Source organism: Oncorhynchus mykiss, chromosome 10 (assembly GCF_057628025.1).
Source record: "Oncorhynchus mykiss isolate SJ-2025 chromosome 10, ASM5762802v1, whole genome shotgun sequence".
NCBI lineage: Eukaryota > Metazoa > Chordata > Actinopteri > Salmoniformes > Salmonidae > Oncorhynchus > Oncorhynchus mykiss.
In genome coordinates, this window is record NC_143031.1 from 15,685,836 (window position 1) to 15,696,814 (window position 10,979).

A 10,979-nucleotide genomic window follows, 5' to 3' on the forward strand; every position below is an offset into this window, starting at 1 on the left:
GCCGTGTGTCTGTTTTTCAGTCCTCCCTTGTACTTAATTGATCAATTAAGGTCAATGTTTAATTAGCATCTCCCCTGACCTAGTTGTCTGTCTTAATTGGACATGAATTGAAAGGAAATAACAAAACCAGCAGACACACTGCCCTCCAGGAAGTGAGTTTGACACCCCTGCTCTGTAGTGTGGTTTCTATGGTCCCTCTCACCTTTCGTCTGTCTATCTCTCCCCCAGGATTCCCCAAGACCTTCCCTCTGGACAACTCCCTGTTTGACAGCTGGCTGGCCCAGTCGGTGCAGATCACGGCTGATGACATGCTGAGCAAGTGGGCCCTAGAAGCCGGGCAGCACCGTGACAAGACGGCCAGCCTGCTGTCTGACCAGCTGCTGCAGGGAGAGGAGAACCTGCTCAGCCTTATGATGGACCACTCCATGAAGTCCACCTGGAAGACCCCTCAGCTGGGCCGCAAGACCCGGGGCAAGCCCCGAACCCGGGGCCATCACTCCACCACCAACACCGCCGCAGCAACAACCGACACCCCCCCTGCTGCTGCAGCCACCGCAGCCTCCACAGCCAAGGGGGCTCTACTGGCAGAGGAGAGGCCAGGCCATGGGGCTCGTAGAGGGGAAAGGTCCCGGGGCACCAAGGCCCTCCACCACCGCCACCCCCAGACCAGGAGCACTGAGGCCCCCCTGGACCCGCCACCGCAGCCGCCCACCTCCAAAATGGACTCCTGTCACATCTCGGAGGAGCGTGGCCCCTGGGACAGCCTCACGGGTACTGGGGTAGCGTCCTCCCCCCTGGCCTCCTGTTTCCCTCCATGCAGTAGTCCTGGGACAGTGCCTGAGTGGGGGTCAGGGGGGGGTCCCATTCCCCGCACGGCCTTACGCCTCCGCCTGCATCGGCAGGGCAAGTCCCGGGGGAAAGGTGGGGCGTTGCAGGAAGCTGTGGAGCGCCCCCTGGAAAGGGAGAGAGAGAGGGACCCCCACCCCGTCTCCCACCCAGTGAAGGAGACATCATCATCGCTGCTGGACCCCGAGACAGACTGCTACTTCTCTGACGCCGAGCAGAGCGACTCAGACACACACTCCAGCGCCCGCAAGCTTCGTCTGGCTCAGTTGCATTCTGGGAGCGAGGACCTGCTGAGGAGGAGCGTGCTGGCTTTGTAGAAAAAACTGAGACGCGCGCACACATACACACACCATCGACCAGAACACACACTGTTTTCTCAGACTGACTGGAGCTCCATCCCAGCTCCCTCTGCCACGGCTTCTGTCTTGATATTCAAATTGTAGTTATTTTCTTTCTAGATTGATTTAATGAACCAAATCTCGGTACATCACTAGTCATGAATCAGTTTATCTGCTCTGTTCTGGGGATTTGAATGTAGCTGCTACATAGTTAAACAATGAGGCTCTAGATGTTAGTAGTTAAAGTAACAACGGCTGTATGATGATGTAAGAAGAGAAAGTGGATTTGGACTACGTTACGTTTAGGTTTTATTTGGTTTAGATGTATAACACGGTGGTTAACCATGTCATCAACCCTTTCTAGCAACGTGGGGTCAGTGGTAACTAACCACAAGAGTTGGGGTGAATACTTTGTGGACATTATAAGCTAGTTCAGGTGAATCACTTATTTTCAAATGACCTAAGATGGATCCCATGATGCAATCCCTGGGATATAATGTTTAAAAAGCCTTTCAGTTCAGAATCAGACCCAGAACAGACCCATCAGTCTGAGAAATATACAGAAAATATCACACAAATATTAGCCTTTAAAAGCACAAATAGCTAACAGGAACTGTAATGCAAACATTGTGCATAAACACACTCACATACATATACACCACACACATTACACAAACACACACATGATTACATTCTCAAAGCTACTCCCTCTGCATTCAGCCGTTGTTGTAACATACTGTTTGAGAATTACGTCAGCTCTTCACTGACTCTGCCTCCTCTTCCGTTTGAATCATTGGAGAAACAATATTTAACGAATTGTGTGCCTTCTGTCGCTCCCCCAAAATGAGTTTATCAATCACTTCTATAATCTGATTTGTTACAATCAAAAAAGGGAAACCTGTTGTATTGGTAATCAAGCGTACCGAAACAGATGACCTTAATTGTAGTGCCTAAAAAAGGATGTATATACAGCTTTTGCCATGAATCAACCCAACCGCACGCAAAGCCACACAGATACACAGTTCTACCATATTTGTGCAAATTGCTGCCCCAACAAAGCAACTTCTGGAGTCGTTGTTGCTCCCGTCAGACGAGTGGTATAATCAGCTACAGTACAGACTCCTGGATTCTGACTTCTTTTTTTAGTTCTTTGTAAATGTGTTTTAACTCTTGTTTTTTCGTCTCAGAGAGTTGTATTTTATACTTAAAGTGGTCCACAGTATTTTCTCAGGGTTTAAAAAAATCGAAGAAGATATATAAGAAGGGTTGAAAATGTATTGAAATCAAAGTTAAACCGTAAATATATTATACTATAAAAAGGCTATTTTATACATATAAGTATGTATAGAAAAAGTTCCTTTGGCAAAGCTTCACTGTTTGAACTGACTACTACTGTACTGAGAGCTTTTCTCCTGTCTCAATCAGTACACTACTACTGCTACTTCTACTACCCAACTGGCTGTCTCCTGAGTTGATGATGCCAAAGAACAGTGTAAAACAAACTGGGCAGCATGCACTCACTCTGGTAGCATCCTAAACAACACCCTATTCCCTAGATAGTGCACATGGTGCCGGTTGGGACGCAGCCTCACTCTCCGGTGTCACCATGGGATCCGCTGAAGGACATGAATACGGAAATCTACCTGATGCCAGCAGCGCTGTTCTAGTCGATTCAATTGGGAGTTCTGCATTGCTCAGGCCTGCTCTGGCCTGGTGTGGCTCGGCTTTAACACCCACCACCACTATTCCACCTTGGACCCTCCCATTCCCTGCTCCCTTAAGGCTGTTACTTACTGGCCCTCTGTGCCACTGACCTACTCTGGATGGAGTGTCGCAGTTCCCCCCTGCCCCCTACCTGGGAAGAGTTGAATGCTGCTGAACCGTGTGTGTGTGTGTGTGTGTGTGTGTGTGTGTGTGGCTGATGGTTCAGAGCCCACTGACACCCCCAGTGCTGTTATCACAGAGTTGGAATGTAGAAGATGACTGGATTTTTGTGTTTTTGTCCGGTCCCCGGATGGGACCCATATTCAGGATGAAACCCCCTAAAACAGTGTATTGGTCAGGTGGCTCTGTCTGTCTGTCTGTCTGTCTGCAGCCAGTCCGGTTACTTCCTTTGGCCACTTCCTTTCCATCCACCGTAACCCTTGGAGACAGACCAGTATAACCATAGAAATAGAATGAGTAGCACATTCTATTCATTCTTACTCTATGATTGCAACGTACGCAATAACAACAACCATGCTTATTGTTGTCTGCAAATAGGTCGTCTGGGTGGATGAATAGGGTTAGCGCTGTAGTAGCCTCACCGAATCCACCCAAACACCTAGTCGTTTACGTGTTGCTAAGACGATGAAATGTAAACTTGGTTTCAATATTCAATATATACACCAATTTAGACTAGACAGTGTTTTAGACGGAGCCCTTCATGTACGGCCCCTAACGTAATAGAAAACAGGTTGTTATTATTGGAGTGGGGCATCTACGCCCTCTTCCTCCGCTTCCTCTCAGAAACAGTAGGCTGGCATTTTAGTGAGGTGGTGAGGTCTTTTAGTCCAGCAGGTGACTGCACTTTTCATACAGATTATAGATGGATGGAGGGATAGATGGTATTATATCCTCGATGGACAGTAATATCCGACAGAGTACCTATGGATTACTATTATCCTCCTCAAGCAGGGTTTCTTTGCCCCATTCCTGAGCACCCACAGGGTTGCGTGTTTTGTTCCAGCCCACACTAACACACCTGATACAGATCATCAAATTGATGATCAGTTGAATTTAGGATGTGTTAGTGCTGAGCTGGAACAAAACATACATTCGGACGGTTGGTCCCCTGAAATAGGGTTGAGAAAGGATGCTTTGGTGTAGCTGTGGATGAATGTCCTAGTGCTGTCTCCGTACCACCTAGGAACTGCTGCTGCTGTTGTTGTTGTTGTCGTTTGTAGCGTGAAAAGGCCATCAGCACACTAACAGAACACAACGATGACGTCATTGAGAAGGATCTCCTCTTCTGTGTTAGTTACTTCCTCCCATAGGGAACTGGTTCAAGGCTGTAGTAGTTTGACTGCCGTTTACCTATCTGGTTTTTGTATGCACCAACAATAGTGTATAATACTGTACTAGAGACCGTTTTGTTTCCTTGTTAAAAGCCTTCGCAAGCTGTTTTTGTAACGCTTCTGCCGCGGCTCATATAACTAGAATGCTGACTCATAATCAGACCAACTGCTTCCTTATTGGCGCTTTAGCACTCTGACAGTTGACGGACTGCTTCCACACAGTGAAGTATGGTTCCAATCCAACACCCACCCCACAGACTAGGGTTCTGTCTCACTCCCCTCCCTGCTTCAGTGTTCCGCCAGCCCGCCTTGACTCCTTCATTGTTTTGAAGCACAGCAGGATCAAAGGAACAGACTTTAAGGTCAAATAATGACATGCATGTGTAGTGGAGAGAGCGTTTGTCACTCTGCTGCTTAGAGAGAGTGTTTGCGCCCTGTCCACACAGTGTACTTAAACAGGCAGGGAATCTGAACAACACCCGTCTCTCCCTTTTTCTGTGTGGCACACAAACTCAGTGCAAACACTTCTGTTTTTACTGGAGCTCATTTTATTTGCTTTCTTTGCATTTGTTTTATACAACCAGAGAGAAAATTATTTGATAAAACAAAAGGGGGAATTGCTAATTGCAGTTTAAATGGTCAGGCCGGCTCCCCAGTAGGCTGATATTTCAATTAGCCAGGCCGGCTCCCCAGTAGGCTGATATTTCAATTGGCCAGGCCGGCTCCCCAGTAGGCTGATATTTCAATTGGCCAGGCCGGCTCCCCAGTAGGCTGATATTTCAATTGGCCAGGCCGGCTCCCCAGTGGGCTGATAGTTCAATTGGCCAGGCCGGCTCCCCAGTAGGCTGATATTTCAGTTGGTCAGGCCGGCTCCCCAGTAGGCTGATATTTCAGTTGGTCAGGCCGGCTCCCCAGTAGGCTGATATTTCAGTTGGCCAGGCCGGCTCCCCAGTAGGCTGATATTTCAATTAGTCAGGCCGGCTCCCCAGTGGGCTGATAGTTCAGTTGGCCAGGCCGGCTCCCCAGTAGGCTGATATTTCAATTGGCCAGGCCGGCTCCCCAGTAGGCTGATATTTCAATTAGCCAGGCCGGCTCCCCAGTGGGCTGATAGTTCAGTTGGCCAGGCCGGCTCCCCAGTAGGCTGATATTTCAATTAGCCAGGCCGGCTCCCCAGTAGGCTGATATTTCAGTTGGCCAGGCCGGCTCCCCAGTGGGCTGATATTTCAATTAGCCAGGCCGGCTCCCCAGTGGGCTGATAGTTCAGTTGGCCAGGCCGGCTCCCCAGTGGGCTGATAGTTCAGTTGGCCAGGCCGGCTCCCCAGTGGGCTGATAGTTCAGTTGGCCAGGCCGGCTCCCCAGTGGGCTGATAGTTCAGTTGGCCAGGCCGGCTCCCCAGTAGGCTGATAGTTCAGTTGGCCAGGCCGGCTCCCCAGTGGGCTGATAGTTCAGTTGGCCAGGCCGGCTCCCCAGTGGGCTGATAGTTCAGTTGGCCAGGCCGGCTCCCCAGTAGGCTGATAGTTCAGTTGGCCAGGCCGGCTCCCCAGTGGGCTGATATTTCAGTTGGCCAGGCCGGCTCCCCAGTGGGCTGATAGTTCAGTTGGCCAGGCCAGCTCCCCAGTGGGCTGATGGTTCAATTGGCCAGGCCGGCTCCCCAGTGGGCTGATAGTTCAATTGGCCAGGCCGGCTCTCCAGTGTGTGAACAGCGTGCAGCTGAAGCCTGATAGAGACCTCTTGTCCTCTCACTTCCTCCATGGCGAACGCTCACAGGAAACTAACCCCTGTTCTCTGGCAGCACAGCGGCCGGGTCTCAAATGGTACAATATTCCTTTTATAGTGTACTACTGGCCTTGGTCAAAAGTAGTGCACTATCAAGGAAATAGGATGCCATTTGGGATGCACACAAACTATTTCTGACCAGCAGGGTCACAGAATGTGTTGCTCTCATTAAAACCAATAGTTCCCCTCCAGAAGTTAGAGGCTCAAACTTAAAAATAAAATAAAAATGTAATCCAATGACATTTCAAATGTTTTTTGCGATGTTCGTTTCCTGACCTGTATGCACTTATGAGTCCATTTCCAGGAGATAAGGTTTAATATCCAGAACCACAGCTGCTCCTCCTAAGGTTGGGCCAATTTACCATTAGTGTCTCTGCAAGCGAGCCAAGCTCAGATTTTTTGCAGTTTTTGTAACTGATCTGGCATCACTTTTCTGCCTCCAAATTCAGGCTACATCCCAAATGGCACTGTATTCTCTATGAAGTGCACTACTTTTGACCAGGGCCCTTAGGGCTCTGGTCAAAAGTATTGCACTAGGGAACAGGGTGACATTTGGGATGTTAACTCTCTAAATACCTGTCCTGTATCTCCTACTGGTCACATCCATCATTTTGATAGGAGTCAGTGATCTCTCTTATCGAAGCAGACTCTGACATGGTTTCCTCCTCCCTCCTCCACCTGCCTGTGTTATTTGTCCTTAAAAGGCGCTGAAATCTACTGCTGCCGTGTACAATTCAATTCCTCACCCATTTTGGCTCTATCTGCATCAGTTATACAATACGATAATATGAATGTTGCAGGAGTTTATCCTGCTGTATTTTTTGTTTCAAAGAATATTGTGCCATTTGTTAATAGCAAAGATAAATATTGAACATATATTAAAAAGGAAAGCTATTTTAAATTATTTTGGGGCTTTTTTTTGCAATATTTATTTTCTTGTATTAGAATCTTCTTTGTAGGAGGAAAAATTAAACATGTATTTTTCATTAGTGCAAAAACCTATTTTTCCTTTTTGTACAATTTCAATGTTAAGCAAAACATTAAAAAGCAATATGATGTTCCATGTGACTGTATCTGCATGCTGTTTGTGTTGCCTTGACGACGGCTGCGTCCACTATGACCCTGTTCCCCCCTCCTCCCCCCGGCACTCTAGAGTGGTTGACCAGCGTAGTCAATAAAGCAGTGCTTTCTGTGTACACATGCTCTCGCTCGTCTCTCTGTTCAGGTCACCATCCCAACAGCTCATCTCTTCTTTTTAAAGGGCAATCTGCGATTGAAATCACAACAAAGCAGACACCCCAACCCTTTTTGGTAAACATTTGAGGGATAGGGTAAGATAGTTGAACTAAGCTCATGAGGCATTTATAAGTTATATGCTTCAAGAATCAATGGCTAGATATCATTCATTTAGAAGTCCAAAAAATGGATGTATCATTGCCAGAATTCCCCTTTAAAGAGCATTCCAGGTTGATTTATTCAACCAGTGCGACTCTATCTGGACTCGGCGGTAACTAGACTAGATACTCCCTGGATTGTTGTCAGAGACTGTTTCTATCACTTGTATTTCACATGTAGGTTGTGAGATCGATTGCCCCATAACATACAAAACATCCCAAGTTGTAGGCCTAGTGAATGTTGACATCATAGCTGCATGTGTAAGAATAGCTTAAGGTGATGAATTAGTTGGTATTAATACATTTACAATAGAATCCTCATACAGCTAGTTACTTTCAGTGCTTGATGGCACATTCTGTAGCTAACTATACCATGCCCCTATATCAACAGTTGACGTTTCCAAATTAGCATCTAAACCAAAACATACCATAAATTGAAGAATCGATGAAGCAAGATCATCTTTATAACAAAATGTTCATGGACTTCTGCCATGTTCATACAACACCACCAGGACATCCAGCATGCAGAGCAACTCTGGGTTGAAACATAACACAATGGATACGTCCTAAATGGCACCACATTCCCGTTATAGTGTACTACTTTTTACCAGATCCCTTTGGGCCTGTGCACTAAATTAGGGAATATGATGCCATTTGGGATGAACCCAAAGGCTAGTTTGAATAAATCATTCTTACATTATCTGGAATCGCCTGTTCCCATCCATAAAGGCTAAATGTTAAGAGCGTGTCTGTCTGTATGCTCTGCTATGAATTAGAGTATCCCGCTGCTCTTAAAGAAACAGGCGTTGACTTTGTGGAGTGCTTGTTTAAAGTATCCTACACACCAAGCTGCTGGAAATTAAAGCTAGTTTGTTATTGTTGCTCTTGACCTGGGTCCAGGCAGGGCACTTTGCTGTAAGTGACGTATGACTTCCCATACTACCCCTAGTAAATACTCAGCATGGCTGCCTCTAGCCTGCATGTGGGAAACTAGTGGGAGTAGAGCAGCTGCTTTTTAAGGAAGTGATATGTGGCTGTCGTAGCTACCTTTGTTCAATGCACTGTAAGTCGCTCTGGATAAGAGCTGCTAAATTACCTCAATGTAGTGTGTGTGTGTGTGTGTGTGTGTGTGTGTGTGTGTTTTGGGGGGGGGTTACCTTTATTTAACCCTTCAAGTCAGTTAAGAACAGTGTGTTGGACTGTACAGACAAATAATCCTTGAGAGAAAATCAATCAAAACTAAAAGTTAGTTGATTCAATAAGTAGTGGTACGGGTGTCTTTAGGCCTCGCTTTATTCTTTTTACATATACTAAACAAAAATATCAACGCAACATGTAAACTGTTGGTCCCATGTTTCATGAGCTGAAATAAAAGATCCCAGAAATGTTTGATACACACAAAAAATGTAGTTTTCCTCAAGTTTTGTGCACAAATTTGTTTACATCCCTGTTTGTGAGCATTTCTCTTTTGCCAAGATAATCCATCAACCTGACAGGTGTGGCATATCAATAAGCTAATTAAACAGCATGATCATTGCATAAGTGCACCTTGTGCTGGGGACAATAAAATTCCACTAAATGTTGTCACACAACACAATGCCACGGATGTCTTAAGTTTTGAGGGAGCGTGCAATTGGCACACTGACTGCAGGGATGTCCACTAGAGCTATTGCCAGATAATTTAATGTTAATTTCTCGACCATAAGCCACTTCCAACGTAATTTTAGAGAATTTGGCAGTACGTCCAACAGGCCTCACAACCGCAGACCAGTTGTATGGCGTTGTGTGGGCGAGCGGTTTGCTGTCAACGTTGTGAATAGAGTCCCCCATGGTGGCGGTGGGGTTATGGTATGGGCAGGCATAAACTACGGACAATGAACACAATTGCATTTTATTGATGGCAATTTGAATGCACAGAGATACCATGACGAGATCCTGAGGCCCGTTGCAATGTCATTCATCCACCACCATCACCTCATGTTTCAACATTGATCATGTAAGAAGGATCTGTAATTCCTGGAAGTTGAAAATGTCCCAGATCTTCCATGGCCTGCATTCTTACTAGACATGTCACCCATTGAGCATGTTTGAGATGCTCTGGATTGACGTGTACGACAGCGTGTACCAGTTCACACTAATATCCAGCAACTTGGCACAGCCATTGAAGAGGAGTGGGCCAACATTCCATAGGCCACAATCAACAGCCTGATCAACTCTGTGTGAAGGAGATGTTGCGCTGCAATAGGCAAATGGTGGTCACACCAAATACTGACTGGTTTTCTGATCCACACCCCTACCCTTTTTATTTAAGGTATCTGTGACCAACAGATAAATGTGTATTCCCAGTCATGTGAAATCCATAGATTAGGGCCTAATTAATGTATTTCAATTGACTGATTTCCTTATATGAACTGTAACTCAGTAGAATCTTTGAAATTGTTGCATGTTGCATTTATATTTTTGTTCAGTATAATTTTTTGATAGCCTCACTGCTGGTTAGATAGACTCATTGATACCTCTGATGTCATTCAGTCGGTCAGTATGAACAAACAGTTGGTAAATGTGATGTGACTGTAATGTGTTTGTTGGTGAATAACCCCCATGTCCTCTTCTTCCTCTTGTGTAACATTCCTAAACAGAAACAGGTTGCAGTTGGGTCATCCTGCCACACGAGGGAGCAGCCATCATTTTGTCTCCTGCAGGGTAGGTGGAAAAAAGTAACTTCGGAGTGGCATTTGCTGCCATGATTATGCCAATGCTATAGCCGAGCATCACTTAGTAACATAAATGGTGGCTGCTACCATGACAGGACGTCTACATCAACTGGCCTGACTGGCAGAACAGTGTACGTAGGAAGGGAGGTGTTGACAGTGAAACACTCAATTACCCACCTCTAGTGACCTCTTGTGGCCATATTAAATGACTTCAAAATCAATGGCTCCTTCATTCCTCACCTAGTACTCGGCTACAGTTACAATACACCACTGAGGACAACTAGCTACAATACTGTCCTACTTTTGAGATAAGCTCTATCGACAGTCCCAAACCTGACACTGGATCTATTGTCAACACCAACCTATCACTTTCAAAGATGCCTAGGACCTGTAGCCTTCAGTCTAAGTGTTTATTAAGCTGTACAATAGTAGGTTAATAATTAATTACAGTGGGTCTCTGTTTATCATCAGGGGAGGGTATTTCAACCGGTTGCATTATCCTCTGTCATAGCCCTGGGCTTTCTCCTTCTTGGCTCTTTTGAAGTGTCTGGGCTGACAGATCTGTGAGTCCCCCTCCGATAGCGCTGTCTCCACTGTTTAAGTTTGTATATTTAGGGACGGTGTCCTCTGGGATTGTGTGTGTCCGTGCGTGAAAAAGATCCAGGCAGCATTATTCTGAGTGCCTTCACTCAAGGACCCCCACTGGCCTATCCCCCTTTCTCGAAGAGACTAAAAATACAGCGCTGCTTTTGCAGTTCCCTTCTCTATTTTTTGCTCACCTTTTCAGAGATGTTAACCGGTGTGGTGCCGCCAACAGCCACCTAGCCTCTTCCCATGGTAACAAGGAAGTGATTC

General features: G+C 46.2%; 1 protein-coding gene across 4 annotated transcripts in view; it reads left to right on the top strand.

Annotated features, from left to right (window-relative positions):
* LOC110534855 (protein Jade-1) overlaps positions 1-7,212 on the top strand; it is a 287,817-nt gene extending 280,605 nt beyond the window's left edge. For 3 of the 4 annotated variants that reach the window (XM_036989744.2, XM_036989746.2, XM_090185913.1), the window contains one exon: positions 229-6,243. In XM_036989744.2, coding sequence (XP_036845639.1) covers positions 229-1,163 — 935 coding nt within the window. In that variant the 3' untranslated portion in view covers positions 1,164-6,243. Of the gene's footprint in view, positions 1-228 lie in introns of all 4 variants that reach the window. The other variant, XM_036989745.2, reaches the window with a different exon arrangement.
* The last annotated feature ends 3,767 nt before the right edge of the window (positions 7,213-10,979 follow it).